This window comes from Chiloscyllium plagiosum, unplaced genomic scaffold (genome assembly GCF_037043375.1).
Source record: "Chiloscyllium plagiosum isolate Xiang-an unplaced genomic scaffold, Cpla_swu_hap1 HiC_scaffold_2, whole genome shotgun sequence".
Classification (NCBI taxonomy): Eukaryota; Metazoa; Chordata; class Chondrichthyes; order Orectolobiformes; family Hemiscylliidae; genus Chiloscyllium; species Chiloscyllium plagiosum.
In genome coordinates, this window is record NW_028270140.1 from 40111279 (window position 1) to 40130443 (window position 19165).

The 19165-nt window shown below is 39.9% G+C and overlaps 1 protein-coding gene across 3 annotated transcripts in view; it reads right to left on the minus strand.

The window, feature by feature from the left end:
* Positions 1–19165, minus strand: part of LOC122562589 (phospholipid-transporting ATPase ABCA1-like) — a 146815-nt gene that overhangs the window by 34636 nt on the left and 93014 nt on the right. For all 3 annotated transcript variants that reach the window (XM_087996332.1, XM_087996335.1, XM_043715567.2), the window contains 12 exons: positions 18575–18746; positions 17438–17569; positions 15631–15770; positions 10280–10417; positions 8325–8545; positions 7656–7728; positions 6955–7157; positions 5702–5750; positions 4001–4114; positions 3015–3163; positions 1787–1911; positions 513–611 (listed from right to left, as the gene is read on the minus strand). In XM_087996332.1, coding sequence (XP_087852458.1) covers positions 513–611; positions 1787–1911; positions 3015–3163; positions 4001–4114; positions 5702–5750; positions 6955–7157; positions 7656–7728; positions 8325–8545; positions 10280–10417; positions 15631–15770; positions 17438–17569; positions 18575–18746 — 1615 coding nt within the window. The remainder of the gene's footprint in view (positions 1–512; positions 612–1786; positions 1912–3014; positions 3164–4000; positions 4115–5701; positions 5751–6954; positions 7158–7655; positions 7729–8324; positions 8546–10279; positions 10418–15630; positions 15771–17437; positions 17570–18574; positions 18747–19165) is intronic.

A 19165-nucleotide genomic window follows, 5' to 3' on the forward strand; every position in this document is an offset into this window, starting at 1 on the left:
TGATAGTTCCGTTCTCATGCGATCGCGCATTATAAGAAAAGCATGCAATAGCCGTGCCATTTAAACAATGGGGGCAGAATCACATTATAGCCATTACAGGTAAGGAAAGTTCGTATTCCACAAATAATGGTCTAAATTCTTCCATCGCGTTAAAGCCAACTCGCATTGAAGAAACACACGATATAGCAGAACTAACATATGCTAAACAAACTGGTCTATAGTCTCCTGTTTCTTGTTTCCTTTGTTAATTGAAAGAAATGTTACATCTATGATGTTCTAATCCATTGCAAACTTAACAGAATGTAAGGAATTTTCATAAGTCGGTTTCAAGGAATGTTCTGGTAGTAATGAGATTTACTGAAAATGACCACAGCTCAGGACCTTCAGTATCAGAGTCAAAAGCATATCTGCAATGATTTATCAATAAATAGTATCCAGTACAGATACTCCCACCATATGATGTCCATTGTGTGTGTTCAGGATACGTTAAATAAGATATGCAGTGTACTCACAGAATGGGACTTCCTTTCATACACCGATTGCCGAACCCTGGCTTATTAACAAGAGAGTTGAGCAGTTTTTCTGTGTGCTCATTTCCGGGAGCATCATTACTGTGAAGAGGTTATACAAAAAAATTAATAACCTCAAATCAAGTTGTAGCAGCAGTCAACAAAGTATCAAATTCTACCTTACTCTTTTTATATGCTTGTCATGCCCTTTCTCGAGACCCTTCTGTCAACCCTCTTCATTCATTTGATAGGACATCAGTTTTAAATATGTATGGATCAGTACCAATAGTGCTTACAGTGATTCAGTGCCAGTAAGTACTATGTCTATATTGTTGACTTGGTGACTGTACTAATTCAGTCCACGTCTAATTAGCAGGAGAGACAGTTCATATCCATGGCACTGGTGAAGCATCTTGTGTGTCCTCCTAGAACCAGTAACAAAACCAACACTTTCCTGGAACTTTACTGTCATTGTCATGTTTCACTGGGCATTTTTGTCCTTCTTCTGTAGCCGAGGCACCTGACTTATAATACATGCTAATTTAAGGTGCTTTAATTATCTTTATAATGGTATTTTAACTGCTGATTGATCAGCTCACCTTGCACAGGCACCCTGTGCAGTGAGACCCACCAAGCAACAAGCAGAAGAACTAAAAGAACTAAGATTTAAAATGAACTTTGCAAGGCAATGAGGAGCACAAGTACTTTCCTAAACCTCACAGGCTATGTCTGAACTCTGCCACCTAAGGATTTCCAGCTGGATGGCTGAATGTAAATGAATCTCAGGAATTAAAATATCCCAAACCTCCAATAAATGTTGGATAAGAGGTGGAGAGATTGGGGCCCGTATAGTCCACCTGCCTACCCAATTAAACTTTCCCCTCTACTAGACTGACATCTTATCAACCTGATCTTCTCTTGCCAAGGCACAAGTTCACAAAGTTCAATGTGATTAGGCAATACAAATAGTCCAAGACTGGGCAGATGTCTGACTGAAGATAAATGATTACCGCATGGATTTAAGTGTTTTTGAGCAGTATTGTGGAACAAGCATCCATGAGTAAACAGTGTTGGAACCACAAAGGAAAATGTAACTGCATTCATTGCTTCGCAAATGGTATTTTGCTTGATGAATCATTGTCCATTCTAAACACAGCCATCAATTATTTTCTAAATTGAGTGGAAGTGATCCTGGCAAGAGGTCCTCTTGCCCTCCCTATAATGATTGCCTTGTTCTACTGTAATGAGTTGCAAACAGCGCATAATAGAAGACGTACCTAATGAAAGTATACTGTTCATCGTACATCCAGGGGTGCAGTTCTAAGCTGGGATATTTACCAAATGGAGGCACAATCAGACTGAACACCAGTGCAATACACACAAACACAGCAGGTAGTACGATCTGTAAGACAGCAAAGCAGGGAGAATTCCTTCACACTTGTACAAACACCAGGTTGCATGAATATGCATTACCAAACTGTATTGAATGGAAACTATCTTAATGCTGTAGGTTGTAATTAAGATTCCATTTCCATTTACAATGAGACAAAAAGAGATTTTCCATTTTAAATAAAGTCTCAATGAAAGCAGAACTGCTCGCTGTGCAGAAGTGAATGGCATCTCGTCAAGAATACAGAATTAAAGGAGTGTATAATATTCCTAGGAGTGTTAAATGATTTTGACCTGGTGGGTGGTAAATGCCTGAAATTAAAAATGGCCTTGGACAGAGGATGAGAGTGCAGCCAAGGTTAGTCAGATTCTCACTCAAACTATGCCTTTGCCCTGGCCTTATGCACCCTATAAACTGCATTCTAAATGTGGAAATGCTCATAGAATTTAACAGGCCAATGAATGGAGCATCTGCAATTGGTCAATCTCAATCCAGTTCAATTGAATAACAGCATCAAAGTCACCCTAATTTCTTAATTCTATTCAAAGAAGCCAGAAAGGTGATCAATGTGAAAATTCTGAGCTTTGAGCTGAGGCAGAAGTCAACAAAAGTAACATGGCTGGTGTAGTGATTGGAACGAGGTGAATCTTATTGACTGTGAGACCCTTGATTGGGTTGTTAACCCAGGCCAATCAGGGAGCTCTGGCTGACAGATGTAACAGGGGATTCAGAGTCTCCTCAGTTCAGAGACTGACTCTGACATGGTTGGCCACAGCCAGTGTATTTTGCACATGTAAATAGAGGGTGACTTGGTGACAGGAAATCAGCCTCTGTGCAGTTATTTCTGCTGGCCTATGTTGACCCTTAGCAACTAAAGAGGGATTTACTCAGAAATGTTTCTAAGACTTATAAAGGAATGTAATTTCAATCGCCCATTTTGTATCCAGTGACATCAACTCATTTTTAGACTCGTCATTCTTACATATGACAAGATTACCCAGTTCCTTTAGTCATACCCAGACCCAATAAATGCTCTGATCCCACTGTTCACAGTAATGCAGTGTGGCCTACCATATTTGTTCTGCCATCAGTTCCTCTGACAATTGAAGGCTCACCTGAGCAAAGATTCCTTTCCGGCTGCGTTTTGCATAAATTAACCTCTTCCAGAACAATGCCACAAACTGCTGCCTAAAAAGGTTCCAGCCTCTTACTGAGTAAGAACCTTTCCCATCCATTCCACTCAGGAAGTCCGTTTCACGGGCCTCTGCAAACAAGACAACCATTTTTTACTTATATTATACCTTTACCTGCACAGTGTAATAAAAATAAATTCATTCAATTATGGGGCTTGTTATTCACCAAGTAACTCAATGGTTCCATAGCACATTAATAGAATGAAGGGTACGCAAGCATATTTGATAAATAATCACTTGCATTTGCATGGTGCTTTTCACAGTCTCTGACTGTATTAAAGCGCTTTACAACCAGTGAGGTGAGATGTAGCAGTCAATTTATGAAGAGGAACTTCCAATGGAAATTGATCAGCCTGAACTGTTAACTCTGTTTCTCTCCGTAGATGCTGCCTGTTTTCAGTTTTCCAGCTTGTTTTGCTGCTCTTATTTCAGACTTCTAGCACCTTAAGTATTTTGCATTTGTGTTCCTTTCTACATGACTGGATTTAAATTATAAATGCCCCTTAAATAATACTGGTGCTGTTAGAATTCCAATTTACTTTTGCCGTTCCTATCTGCATGCCCAATGGAACCAATCTGCTCCCTGGTCATGGGACTACTGGGACATCTCAACACTGTAATTTCCCTCAGTTCTAGTGCTCTACACTCAAATTTGGCACAGGATATTAGGGCAAAGGCAGCACTTCATTGTGTAAGGATCTAAATAATAATGTGAATCAATTGTTATTGGAAGTAGACAAGAAATTGAAGTTGAGGCCATAATCAAATCATCTGTGATCTTACTGAATGATGGAACAGGCTAAAGGACTAACTGGCTGCTTCTAACCCGATTTTGTATGTATGTATATAATGTGCCACCTGCAGATTTACAGACATCAACACGCATCGTTTTCCACCTCCTTACTTACCTGGATCACCATCCGAGTCATTAACGTCAGCAGCATCATCAGTGAACGGTCTCAAGCAACTCTGTCTGTCCACAAATCTCGATCTCCGGTTTCGGCAAGCTGGAATCATGCCATCTAAAGTGAGATCAGATTTACCACTTAGATCAACTTTAAATCATCAGGAAGTAATTCATTGTGCTGTTAAATATGGCTGGGTGGTTCACAAATGTTTACTTTCTTGTTTAGAACTCATTTGAGGATTTAACAGAAGTGCACACTAAGATGAACATTTATTCTCAGTGTCACTGGGAATAATGATTTGGAGATGCCAGTGTTGGACTGGGGTGTACAATATTAAAAATCACACAACACCAGGTTCTAGTCCAATACGTTTATTTGGAAGCACTAGCTTTCAGCAACCACCTGATGAAGGAGCAGCGCTCCGAAAGCCAGTGCTTCCAAATAAACCTGTTGGACTATAACCTGGCACTGTGTGATTTTTAAATGGGAATAATGTTGGGGAAAACTGATCTGTTTTGGAATGTGGTGCCTTTTCTGAGGCAAGACAAAAAAAGGACAGCATTTCCAAGTACTGATGAGCATTCCAAATGTCTTTAAATTTGAAAGTATCATTCAGCAAGAGTAGCAAACTGACAAGAAGTGCAAACTGGCAAGAGGTATCTTTCATTATTGCATTTTACTTAATTGTGCCATATATTCTAACCTAATAAAGTAAAAATACCACCAATTTGAGGTGCAGACCAGTACTCCATAGGTTTTTAATAGTTGATTATCAAAGAACAAGCAGACATGGACAGAATAGCTGCTTCCATGTTGTGAGATTCCATGACTTCGATTTGGAGAATAAAGGCAGGTATTGGATGGACACTTGTGAAATTAGAGGCAGTAAACTTCAAGGAGATGACTCTGCTGTAATGCACCCAATACTTATTTGTCATCAGAATTGCCTTTCCAAATGTTAATAAAGTGTTTTGCCTTGATTAAGCACTATGCATGGCAAAACTTTTACACACCTTACACTTAGTGTTAAAAGGTTGGTTCGTTCAGTTGACTGGGTGATTAGATTAGATTAGATTAGATTACATTACAGTGTGGAAACAGGCCCTTCGGCCCAACAAGTCCACACCGACCCGCCGAAGCGCAACCCACCCATTCCCCTACATTTACCCCTTCACCTAACACTATGGGCAATTTAGCATGGCCAATTCACCTGACCTGCACATCTTTGGACTGTGGGAGGAAACCGGAGCACCCGGAGGAAACCCACGCAGACACGGGGAGAATGTGCAAACTCCACACAGTCAGTCGCCTGAGTCGGGAATTGAACCCGGGTCTCAGGCGCTGTGAGGCAGCAGTGCTAACCACTGGTGGTTCATGTTTGATTCAGAATAACATCAAGAGCATGCATTTGATTCTCGTTCTGACTGAGGTAGATTTAGGAGCTGCTCTGGACAGTGGAAGGCACTGGCAAAGTATCACTGATGCAAATCCGGCAAGGAATCTGCTTAGGATGCAGCATCAGCAAAAAATGAGCCAGTTAAGGGTTTGCCTTCAGGCAGAACATATGAATGAATGAGTAACACCTAACCTCAGAAAATGAGGTGCACTGATATTTACAGGAATAAAAACGCATGATGTACAATTCTGGAAGTTGAAACTTTGCACATCAGATTACAAAATGCAGAGTCCAGATCAGGTTACCTGACGTTTCCGTATCCACTCCGTTATCCTCAGCAACCTTAAGGAAAATCTGAAAACAAAAATGGCAAAAAAGTGAAAGGTTTGTGCTGGTTCTCAATTTATTAGAAAAAACTATAAGGATGATAATAAAGATAATGATATCAAAATTTATGTAGCAACTCAGAATCTGTACAGGTTTAGTAAAAACACTCAAGACACTGTTTAGTTCTAGTGGCATGCTAGAGTTGGGAAAGTTTTCCCTCTGCAGCAGCACTGACTTTCATAGTGCAGTATGTTTGCAGTTGGAATTAGTGTTCATTGCAGGTGAGAAGAAAGGGTGTGGTATTCAGATAAGCAATACATAATTGTGTCATTGGCAATAATGCACCACTTTGAGACTAATCCTATAATTTCCAGTTTAAATCTTCCAGTGCTTTACGTGTTGCAATGTTCAAATAGCTTCTCTTCTCCCTTATAATAGCAATGTTATAATGCATCAGAGACCCACTGGCAGACAGGATGAGCAACGATCTCCACTGCAGCTGAATTACATGGTATATCTCATGGGTCTGCAAAAAGTATTCCATTTATTTATCATGTGCTAAAGATTAATCATGCTGGATTGATTCAGGGACAAGGTTTTCTGGTCTACTGTATTCCTGTGTGGATATTCTGGATTCTGTGATGTGAATTCAGAATATTCTAAATCTCATGAAAGGCATTTTCAAATGAAGTGGTATTGTTCAAGGATAGTGATTTAGTTCTATATTCTTTCTTGGGAAAAATAAGAACCCTTGAACATCCTCTGCATATCTCCTCAGAACTCAAACTGGAGCTCTAATTTCAGGCATTATTGATTTTCTGCTTCCTCACCAAGCGATTGATCCTCATGTGTCAACGAATATTATCAGGACAGTGGTCATCATGACGGAGTCCAGTCTTCAAGCAAACATGCAACCGATGGCCACAGGATGACTATCTGGAGTGGAAACCGCGGCTGATAGTCCTGATGTTTCCTTGAAGCACAAACTACAACCACCCAGGCTGAAATCATTTAACTCAACACCTAATTTGGGATCAGATGTGATCAAGTGTTCTGCATAGCTCCAAATTCCAAACCAAATTTAACCAATGGCCTATCAAAGGACACCCTACCCACACCATTTTCAGCGCATTGACAAAAGTCACAACTAGAACCAAATGCTGACTACACCAGTGTTCACTGAAGAGCTGGTGTTTGCAGAGAAGCAAAATATGAAACCCCAATGTCTTACTTCTTCCAGAGTAGTGTCGGAAATTCCATAACTGGAAATTCCAAGGTCAGAGAGTCTGTCATCAATCTCATGGAAAAGTTCCACAAAAGCCCCATCTTTAGCAGCCTCATAAGGCAGCACATATGTCAGTTCATGGCCAATATCTTCAACCAAGCGAGCCTTTGGAATGTGTTTCAAGATGAGATTGGAAATGGCTGAAACATCTGTAAAATGGAGAGTAAAAGCAAGAACACATTAATGAGCTATTTGATTGTACTGATGCAACAGTCCTGAACAATGTTGTTCACACTGCCATTAACATTGTTTTAAAAATCCATCAAAGGAATGTATCCTTTGGTTAAAGGTAATGAGTCAGGAGGCTGCTGGCACCATAAGTGGTGTTATGTAACCAGAAGGAGGAGCAACCACACCTAACAGAGATATTAGGCAAGCTAATTATTTGCCCCACTCCACTTACATTCTATAAACTTGGCTGATTGAGAAGGTCTCAGGGACCTGTTCCTCAATCTGTCTGTCTGTCTGTCTCTCTCTCCCAGTGAAGAAATGTCTGGCCTGTGTCAAGCATCTTCTCCACAAACAAAATGAAGAAATAATGTGGCTAATAAATAACTTCAGGCATAGCCCTGTGCCAATTCGACTCTGATGGATTTGAGCTGCTCATCCCAAGGTGGTATACTTGGTCTTTGTTAGGTTTTGCTTACCTATAGTGATGGTATCACTTTCTTGATCACTGCCAAGCCCAGCATCAGAGCTGCTTTGAGAAACACTGTCGTCCTGTAAATGAGACCAGAGTAACTACTCATTAGTCCAATGATGTAACTCAAAGACAGCAGCAATCAATTGCTGCACATTCACCATGTTATCGCAAAGATAAAGAGGCCCGGGAGAGGGTGCAAAAATGCTTACAAGAATAATACCAGGAAGGCAGGGGTACATATTAGGAGAGGACATGTTTCTGTGGGTCTTATTTCCCTTGGAAAGAGAAGGCTGAGTGGCTACCCTACTCGTGATCTTTAAAAATTACAAAAAGCTTAAGTCGTGATGGAGAAAATATTTCCACATGTAGGACAGAACAAAGCTACTAGTTATTAATATCAGGTAGTCACCAAAAATCCAATAATAAATTTAGAAATAAGATCTTCACCCAGAGAGTGCTGAGAATGGAGAAATTGCTATGGCAGGATTGCCTGAAGTGAATACTATAGATGCACTTAAGGAAAAGGTTGAGCATTTTAAGAGGGAAAAGGATTGAGACTGTTATACTGATAGAGTTAGATGAGGAAGGAGGAGTAAAACATCAATATTGGCATAGACTGGCTGGACCGAATGGCCTGTTTCTGTGTCCTATATCCTATGTAATTAATGTTTACCTTTTTTAAGTAGGACATGGTGCTGCTGCTGTTTCTACAGGAGCTGAGAGATGGCTCTAAATCTTTCTTGACCAGAGTGAGGTAGTAGCCTGTTCCTAACTGGTTCTTTAGGTACAATGATGATCCACAACAGCATAGCTTGCCATTAGAAATAATGGCAATCCGGTCTCCCAGCATATCTGCCTCATCCATATGATGTGTAGAGAGGATAATGGTCCGACCTGGGAAGGAAAATGGATTTACATTTTTCCCCACCAGAATATAACATCGTTCTCCAGGAATCACTTGGTATAAATCCACAGATTGAAAAGACATTGTTAAGTAATGGCTGGAATCAACTCTGGATCCTTACTCAGCAACAGTGCATTGAATATGTCCCTTAAAAGGGGTGCAATATTCCCACAAGATAACTACACATTATTTGCTATGACAGTCACTGTTAGCAAATAAATGCATTTAAATTTGATTTGAACCACATTCAGGTGAAGTGTACAAGCACGTGCTTAGTACTTGGCTTGCAGACCTCGTATATTAAGTGGTTTTGTACAATATTCTGGCAAATCCTTTGTTTGAAATGTTACTGTGGGTTCTGCTTTCAACACCGTTTTAATCATTTTGAGGCTTTCTTACACCATGAGGACTAAAATGCTTACTTCAATATTGCCAAACGTTTAACCTATCAGCCCAATCCTATTGACTTTTCACAAGGAAGATTAACGGAACTCAAGCAGGAGGATTAGGTTAATTCAGAACTCGGACATTATGCAGCAGGAGCTTTCTAAAGAAAGGCTTGTAATTACACAGGTCCTTTCATGATTTGCAGATGTTGCAAAGCCATTACAGCAATGAAGTCTCCATGAATTCTGTCACAATGTAAGAAATATGTCACCAATACGTGCTCAGCAAGCTCCCACAGAAAGCAATGTAACAAAGGCTAGAAAACCTGCACATCAAGTAATGCTGATTGAGGTATAAATATTGTCCAGGGCACCGGTGAAAATACCATTTCTGCTCTTTGAAATAGTGACATGGGAACTTTTATGACAAGCTGAGAAAGCAGCTGGGCCTTGGTTTATCATTTGACCTAAAAGATGACAGCACTCACTAGGCATGATATTTGAGGGGCATGCCAAATTTTCATGGAATCTGATTTTCAGTTTATTTAGTCCCACACAATAGCACTTGGCCCACTGGATATTGCTTCCAAAAGTTCTGTTTTATCCAGTAATAAAGCACAGGGATTTAGCAACACCTTCACAATCTAAAGAAGAACATATTTACATTAGCAAAGATTGGTCTTGGAATGAGTGGGTTTGTCCTAAAATGAGAGGCTAAACAAGCTGAGCCTATTTTCTCTGCAGCTTAGAAGAACGAGGTGATTTCAACGAAACATGCAGGATTTGGAAGGAATTTGATATGGTAGTTACCAACTGACTGTTACTGCTAAAACACAAAACCACAGTATCAGGCTAATCATTTAGGACTCAGATGAGGAGAAATTGCTTCACTCAAAAGCTTGTTGAGACTTTGAAAAAAAAACTTTTATATACCTTCATGGGATAGGTCAGCAGTTATTGCCCATCCCTAATTGGCCAGAGGTCAGTTAAATGTCTGGAGTTACACATAGGCCAGACCAGGTATGGGTGGCAGATTTCCTCCTTTAAGTGGCATTAGTGAACCTGACTTTTTTTTAATGACAATTGATGGTGGTTTCATGGTTCATGGGTTGACCATACGCTAGCTTATTTTTGATTACAGAGTTTTGTTTTGAATTCACCAACTGCCATGGTGGAATTCAAATCCATGTCTTTAGTGACATTAACATCATGCACCCAACATTCTTCACCTCTGGTTCTATTTTTTGTGTTCTTGCTATAAAAAATGAGGCACTGAGAGCATGACAAATGGTTCATGAAGGCACCATCATGATATTTCAGGCCATGCTGTTATCTTACCTTGCCGATATTTCAGCAGCAGATCCCATATCCCTCGGCGGGAATAAGGGTCAACTCCAGCAGTTGGTTCATCCAAGATGACAACTTTCGAGCCACCAACAAATGCAAGGGCTACTGAAAGTTTTCGTTGCATTCCGCCTTTTAAGTCAAACAAAGTTAAAATATTAATTTCCGTTTAAAGGTAAGTAACAGATAAGCAATAATTCTGAAAACTATAGCACTGTCATAAACCCCCAAGATTTAACAAATAAAGAAAAGTAGTTGAGTAACTCAGTCCTTGTTTGGCTTCATGAGTCAGGATTAAAGGCAGAGGTTTGTGCTCCTAATTTCATCAAAAATTCCATTGCAGGATAATGTGCATCACAGACAGTTTGATTTATGCATAACAGATGGCATACCTGTCTCAGTTACTAAGTTGTGGGGGGGGAGCGTTTGACCACATCAATTTAATATGTGCAGTTATCATAACCAAAGAAACATTCCAAAATGGGAAACTTTAAATTCTATTCCCAATGACAAACTCTGAAATCAATAGTCACAGAGGAAGTAACCTTTCATCGAGGAATTGACCTTTCATATACTCCTGAGCTATGGTTTGACAGGAATTAAGTCCTGGCTTCACCAAAGGATGAGGGCACTGGGGGATTACTGAGGGGGCACTGATGGGGTTTTGGTTGAGGCATGTTACGGAGTTAGTCTTGCCTCTTTCACAAATGTTTACATGAAAGAGGGGGTCACATGTGGAGAACTGGAGCATTATATAAAGGCACAGAAACTGAAGCAATTCCATATTCTTCCTTCATCTACCAGGACAGCGGGACATGCTTGAAAGTAAGCAATTTTCAGACAATTAACTCTTATGCATGCATCCTGACTGAGGAATTCAGGGAGACTACAATTAGTATTGGCAAAATCATCATGCCACAAAGATTAAACTTTGAACTTCTATCTTGTAAAGCTGAAAATGGTCTGTTCAGATTTAAATAAAGACAATTAACACTAAGTTCATTATACCAGGTCAGAACATTTAAAACTGTTGACAATGGCTGGCACCAATGCAAAATTGATTCATTCTTTAAACCTACCTCAGAACATCATACATAACTCCCCTCACCTTCCCAGATTCCCTTTTGGTCTACTTAGTAAACTAGCTGAAAATCAATGACCACAAAATAGTTAATAACTTAATACTTCCACTTGTGAAGAGTCCAAAATTTCAGGTCATAAGTATATGATTGCCACTCAGAAGGGTGGGAATGTGGTATGAGGAAGCACAGGAGGAATTGAAGCAAACAGAGTAAATGTGTTTGAAGGGAAGGTGGATATATATGAGCGAGAAAGAAAGTGTTATGTTAATATGGTAAACTGATATTAGGAAGGGGCTTGTGTGAGATATAAATACTATGACTGTGCTGTAACATCTTTGTGCAATAAGTACCAAGAAGATCCCAGGTTTAATGACGGTTCTGTTATTTCTACAACCTAAACCAAGATGGCAATGCACATGACTTTTAATCTCCTTGATTAGGGAAGGTGTTTTTTTAAAAAATAAATTCTTCAAGACTCCTGTTGCTGTTTGCAATCAAGGTCACTCCTACATTACGTGGATGGCAGGAGAGGATTATTCTGCTCCTGCCTCCTAAATAGCCCACTGACAGTCAATGCAGAAGCTCAAACAGGAAGAACAGACCTTGGGAATAGGAACAGATGGTAATGGTGTGTTAATAGTCCTGTTAAGGTTAGGGATATACAGATGAAGGGTATTGATAGACTGAATGTCTGAAGCACATAAAAAGAGAAACCTCTGAGAATCATGGAGTAGGTTAAGGAGAAGCTAAATATAGGTAACATTATATTCTGCAGATAAATTATGCATTAATGGGCGGCATGGTGGCTGAGTGGTTAGCACTGCTTCCTCACAACGCCAGGGACCTGGGTTTGATTCCAGCCTCGGGCGACTGTCTGTGTGGAGTTTGCACATTCTCCTCGTGTCTGTGTGGGTCTCCTCTGGGTGCTCTGGCTTCCTCCCACAATCCAAAGATGTGCAGGTTAGGTGGATTGGCCATACTAAATTGCCCATAGTGTAGGTTATTAGTCAGGGGAAAATATAGGGTTGGGGGAATAGGTCTGAGTGGGTTACTCTTCAGACGATCGGTTTGGACTTGTAGGGTCGAATGGCCTGTTTCCACACTGTAGGGATTCTAATTCTAAGTAAAAGGATTGGTTTCTGTTTTCCTACTTCATCTGGCTTTTAAATGATTCAACTACAGAAGATGCCCTTGGTTACTCTTAGATTAGGATATCTGGTCGGCATGGACAAGTTGGACCAAAGGGTCTGTTTCCGTGCTGTAATTCTCTCTGACTCTACGACTCTATGACACATTGCTAGGATACTATCACTTGAAAAGCCATTGTTTATTGTCATCCTATTTGTCCTTGAAAAATGGGGCTGAGCATCCTTAGTGAATACAGCTAGTAGCTCACTAGGTCATTTCAAATACAAGTTAAGAATCAGTCCCATTGCTGTTGAATTTGGAGTAAGTTGCAGACAAGACCAGGGAAAGACGGCCAGTCTTGTTCCCTAAAGGGCAAATGAGATTTTACAATAATCTGGTTGTTTCATGGTCATATTTAACACTATGAGCCTTTTGAATCCAGATTTACTTAATTAACCAAAATCAAATCCCCAGCTGCTTTGATGGGTTGTGAATTCAAATCTCCAGATATCCAGGCCACTCTTATTGCCATTGAGCTTTCATTTCCCTTAACTAAAGCCACTCAATTCTACCTTATTGAGGTACCAATGCTTTCAGAAGAAGGAGAAAATTGACTGCTAGAGACAAAAGATTTCAAAATAAATAAAATGTAATGTGTTAGAAGGGCCAAAATTGCACAATATAAACCACATGCCACAATCTGGTCCCAAACGTAAACAAAGCTCTTTGACCAAGAAGAAAATGATAAAAAAAAGATGAAAGCTGGCCTGCTTTTTTTTCCATTTTGCTACTGAACTTTAGTAACCCTAGCGGAGGGTACTAGCAGTCAGCACTGTGAGTAATTCAGCAACTAATAACAGTATAATCTCATGGCTGCAGATTCCACATACGCAATAAAACTGACAGCTGGAATTGAGTTAGCACATAGTTCTGGCTAGCATTCTGAGGCGGAGATAGTGCAGGCTATGCACTGGAACTCTCAACTGAACTCCAGATCCCCTGCAGAGCCACTGTGGAGATATAAAATGTTGTAGTACTGGTATATCTTCTCATCATGAATGTGTTTAAAAAAAAGTCAACGCAAATATAAAACTGCTGCCTGATGACTGAAAGAAAATACAGCGATTGGCATTTTGAATACCATCCATCAGCAAGGATAACCAAAGGAAGATTTGCTCACAGAGAACCCTTCAGCAACTGCTTACATGCAGTTGTAATATGTAACAATATATAATGCCATGGTAAATAGCTGTCTACACAGGTTTAAATGAAGATATATACTGCATGACTAATGTCCTTCAATTGTTTGAGGGTCTTCTTATTTACATTGTGGTAAGCCCTACATTATATATGCAAGATTTCCAGAAAACATCTGATAAAATATCCCATAATAGACAACTAATACTCAACAAAATCTACAGCACAATAAAGATTTTACAGACTAACTAGTCCATACCAATGTTCTTTTATTCATTAATTTACAGTGCATGTGCAACTGTGGCAAAAATTGAGCCTTTTTGTCCATTCCTAATTTCTCTCAAAAAGGTGAGCTGCCCTCTTGACATCAGAATGACCCATTTCAGAGGGCAGTTAAGAATTTACCAATACGTGCCTGTGGTCTCTAATCACATATAAGCCAAGCAGATCAATGCTGGCAGATTTCCTTTCCTGAAGGAATGAGTAAATACGTTTTGTAATAATCCAGTAGTCTTATGGTCATCATCCCAATACTAACCTTATATTAAATTAATTTGTAGTTAGTTCCTCCAGCTACTGTGATTTGAACTCATGCCTCCTGCAGATTATTAGTCCAGATCACTGGATAACTAATCAATTAACATATCTACCATCCTCTCCATTTCTGCTCCATCTGAAACTTCTTCATCCTACTTCATAATTTATCCTTCTAAAGCCTTTTTCCTAATGTCATTATCCAGCTTTCTAAATGTATCTTTCATTTTCCCCTTACCTATTGCACATTGTAGCAATTTCCACTTTGGCACCACTCTTGTGACAAAGAGAGTTCTCCTAAATTCACAACTGTATTTATGGGCAATCCAATCTTTCTGGATCCTGGTTCTAGATTCCCCAACAAATGGTAATACCAACTTACATTTGCCCTACCAATCTCCTTCCTTCCCAGAGAAAAGAGCTGCAGCCAAAGTAAAATATAGCATCAGACAAAAACATGATTAAAAAGGCTACTGTTTAAGAGGGGCAAAAGGACATATTGGCTGTCCCTGGCTTTAGTGTGGGGACCACTAGTGTTTGTAATTACATTCATGGTTCAGAATCTGAAACTTGGTGCAAATTGGTTGCACTTAAAAATATTATCAAACCAGGAAGGATGGTGCAATTTATCAAAGTAGTGTAGGAACTACCGGATAAATTAAATAATATGTAACTGAAAGCAGGTAAGTGTAAAATACAACACCATGGAACAAATATGTAGCACGTATGCTTCATGAGTGGTGTTGACACCGGGTGGAATGTTAAAAGATTTAATGGACACATTAATCCCTGGCATTGCAGAGGGACAGCAGACAAAGCCAACAGAATGCTGGACTACACAGTTATAACACTAGTGGCCAATCCATATAATGCTCTGGTTAAAGCGTACCTTGAGTACTGTGTCCAGTTCTGGTTACTGAGAAACAAGAGACAGCTTGAGGCACTGGAAACAGTGCAAAACAGGGCGCTGAGACTAAACCAAAGTGTCAGGATTCAGGGCTGTGAGGACAGACTGGAGAGATTCAGGCTCTTTAGCCTGAAAAAGAAGTAGCTGAATTTCTTTATCAAGAATACTACTAGAAAATAAGTAGTGAAAGCAGACGTAGGGAGTTCAAACTAATGAAGGGTAACATTAACAGTAGTATCAAAAACTCTATTTCATATGGCACCTTTAGTGTTGTAAAAATGCCAGTGTGACTCTCAGCAAAATTTGAGACTGTGCTACATTAGGAGATATTAGGACAGATAAGCAAGAATTTGGTTTTAAGTCACATCTTGAAAAAGACAATATAGAATGCTTTCTTTTTACAAAAATGAGACAAGCCAAATAGTTACTAAGTAGTCAGTTAAATAACTACACTGGAATTGTTCGATGACCTTATCCAGTAAAGAAGAATAACTCACCTGAAAGCTTGTTGGTTGTTTCTTTACGTTTGTTGGGCAGCCCCACATCCAAGACCATCTGCTCCACCTCTGTCTTCACCTCACTCCTTGACAATCCTTTTAGTCGTGCATAAAACCAAACATGTTCCTCTACAGTAAGCCTTAGAAATCCAGAACAGTCTTTGTTACAATGAGTATTTCTGAATGTCTACTTCGATACATGTCAATGAACAGGACCAGCCACTGTTGGAGAGCCAGAGATCACATTTTGAAGTCATTATGGGGTTTAGCTCTCTAAAACCTTGTGATGCATAAATGAGCTCAAGTTGAAAATCTAAAGCCACACTAACTCTCTAATCCAAGGGGCAGCAAAAATAAACAAATATATTAATAAAGTTCCACCAATATCACAGCAGCCAGCAGTTTAGCACAAATTCTACAAGAAAACATTATGGCTTTCCACCTTCTTACTTGAGATCATCAGCTACAGACCAGCTAGTAGGAAGTCATAAGAGTTAACAAAGGGAGTTAACAAGGAAACAAAGTTGTAAAGTGCAGTATTTTGATATAGTTGTTTTCCTGTTATCTGGTTTTCAGTTTGCAAGACCGGTCGGCCCTCATTACAAGCGATTCCTGATGAAGGGCTTTTGCCCCAAAATGTTGATTTTCCTGCTCCTCGGATGCTGTCTGATGTGCTGTGCTTTTCCAGCACCACTCTAATCTAGACTCTTGATTTCCAGCATCTGCAGTCCTCACTTTTGCCTCATTACAAGCACCAGGTACACTGGATCCGAGCTCCTTGAGTGTTGAGTACAGGCCTCCCTATTACTAACTGTGTTGCTGTTACAGCCAAAATAACAACTGGTGCACCAATGTTGAGTATGAACTCGAATGGTTCCTGTGCTTGAAGCAAGAAAATAAGGCCTGAGAAAAAAATATCAAAGCAGGCCAGTCACAAATGGTGCAGATGAAATGGCTGAAGATTTTATAAATATCTGACTATCTGAGGATCTGGGAGTACTCCTGGATGGGGTGGAAATTATGATAAATTGCCCTGTGGAGGTTGGATTCAATTTGTTCTGGCACGACTTCCCCCCACAACATTTGTTCACAACTCTATTGAAAGCTCACATGCCCTCTGTTTCATAGTACCACCATCCTCCAGTGAAGCAGTCATGATTTCATTCCATCAGACATACCAGTTTTAGATAATTATGTAAAGACTGAGGAAGCCACACATAAGTCTAAATAAGCATGAGTCACTGAACTGTCGCCAGAAAACCATTAGCTAAGATGACAGATTATACTCTATTGCTATCCTATTGGGATCATAACAGGCTAAGAAGTAATTCTGAAAGCCTCAGGATCCATGTGGTTTTATGCTGATTATTCGCTTTCTTGTTGTTCTAACAATTCAGCGATTTGTGAAAATTATTACACATTGTGTATTGTAGTCGCGTGACTTACATGAGTCATTATATGCACATGATATATTATTTTGGGGATTTATCATAAAGCTGGCCAATATTCTCTCATTCTTACCGGATATTACACACTAACACCTCCCTTAATAGCCTCTGGTTTCCACCAGCAATACTTTGTAGAAAAATCTCTGCAGCATATTGCTTTGGGGGCATCCAAACTATGATATTAGGTACAATTATAAAGAGAAAAATCAGCTCAAGCTCTCAGATGTATTCAGTGATAAATTACTTTTGAGAATCTGCACTTTGATAGTATTCATATACATTATATGTTGAGGAAGGGAACATTCTATTAAGGAACAAACTGATCAGGCCAATTGACAGAACTTCATAATTGCACTTACAAATCAAAAAGGACATTGTGCTGTGGGCACACACCCAGGCTTTGCCGAATGGAATCGAGGTCAGAACAGATATCTTTTCCCAGAATGTAAGCTGTTCCAGATGTTGGTGGAAACAATCCTGTCAATATTGACCTGCAATGCAAGTTGGTGATTATAGTGCAATTTATATAAAATCACAGTTTGCCACAAAGAGTCATTCTTCACAAAATAACCCAATGATGGGCATAGGAACCAGTTTATTTCCCCATGTACTTATGTTTACTTTTCGATTTCATACTCATTACAGAGATATTTCCAAAATGAGGATTTCAAGCAACAAGAAAAGTTGTGAGTAATTGATAATGGGTTGCCTACTTGCTATCCCTCATACAGTCATAGAATCATAGAGCCGTACAGCATGGAAACAAACTCTTCAGTCCAACTCATCCATGCCGACCAGATATTCTAAGTAATCTAGTCCCATTTGTCAGCATTTTGGCACATCTCCATCAAAACCCTTCCTATTCATGTACTCCTCAAGATACTTTTCGAATGGCAAATTGTACCAGCCTACACCACCAGTACATTTCATACACACACCACTCTCTATGTGAAAAAGTTTCCCTTTTGGTCCATTTTAAATTTACCCCCCACCTCCAACACACACACCTCAAATCTACAGCCTGTAGTTTTGGACTCCCCTACCCTGGGGAAAAGACTTTGACTATTCACCCTATCCCTGCCCCTCATGATTTTATAAACATCTATCAGGTCACCCCTCGGCCTCTGATGCCTCTACCTATAGCTCAAACCTTCCAACCTGGCAACATCCTTGTAAGTCTTCTTTGAACCCTTTCACGTTTCCTACAGTACGCAGTATTCCAAAAGTGGCCTAACCAATGTCCTTAACAGCTGCAACATGACCTCCCAACTCCTATACTCAATGTACTCACCAACAAAGTCAAGCCTATATAACTCCTTCTTCATATATTAAATAACACAAAGTCAAAATCCAAACCTTTAAGATGATATTGTGACATGTTATGGCACTGTTTACAAATGCAAACCTTTAATCACAGTGAACCCAAGAACTACTTTTAATCCAGTTCCGGACATAAAGCATCTGGCTTGTTTCAGTTCTTTGCACAGAATTCTTACATAGTAGTGGTTTTGCCAGCTCCATTATGTCCTAGGAAAGATGTGATCTGCCCTTCGTAAAAGCTGAGACTGAGTCCATCCACTGCCAGCTTCTTGCCATTACGGTAAATCTTGACCAGGTTTTGAATGGAGACACCAAGTCTGAGGTGACTCGGCTCCTCTTCCACACAGACTGAGAATGAGAGAGAAAAGGAAGTCATGGATCATGTAAAGCCCCTTTTCGTTGCCCTGAAATTTATCCAGCTTAATACCGAACAGACAAAGAAAGATACTTTGGAAATCTGAGTAAACACTCAGCATGTCAGGCAGCTTCTGCAGAGTTCTTATAAAATGGCCCTGAACTGAGAGACTGAGCCAGTTTTCAGCATTCATTGGGCTAAATATGGAAGTGGTAAGGGGCAGAAAACCAGGCCTTCTAGCTTCCTGCACAGATAGGAACCAGTTTAGATAGCTGCAGGCAGGAGCTTGGTGAAAGGCTAGTCGCCGGTATTGCAGGAAGGTGAAGGTTCTCCTTCCTTATCTGGGTATAAGTCAGTACACCACATAGAATGAGCTGATTGCTATGCACCACCCCATCAATGCTCCCACCTC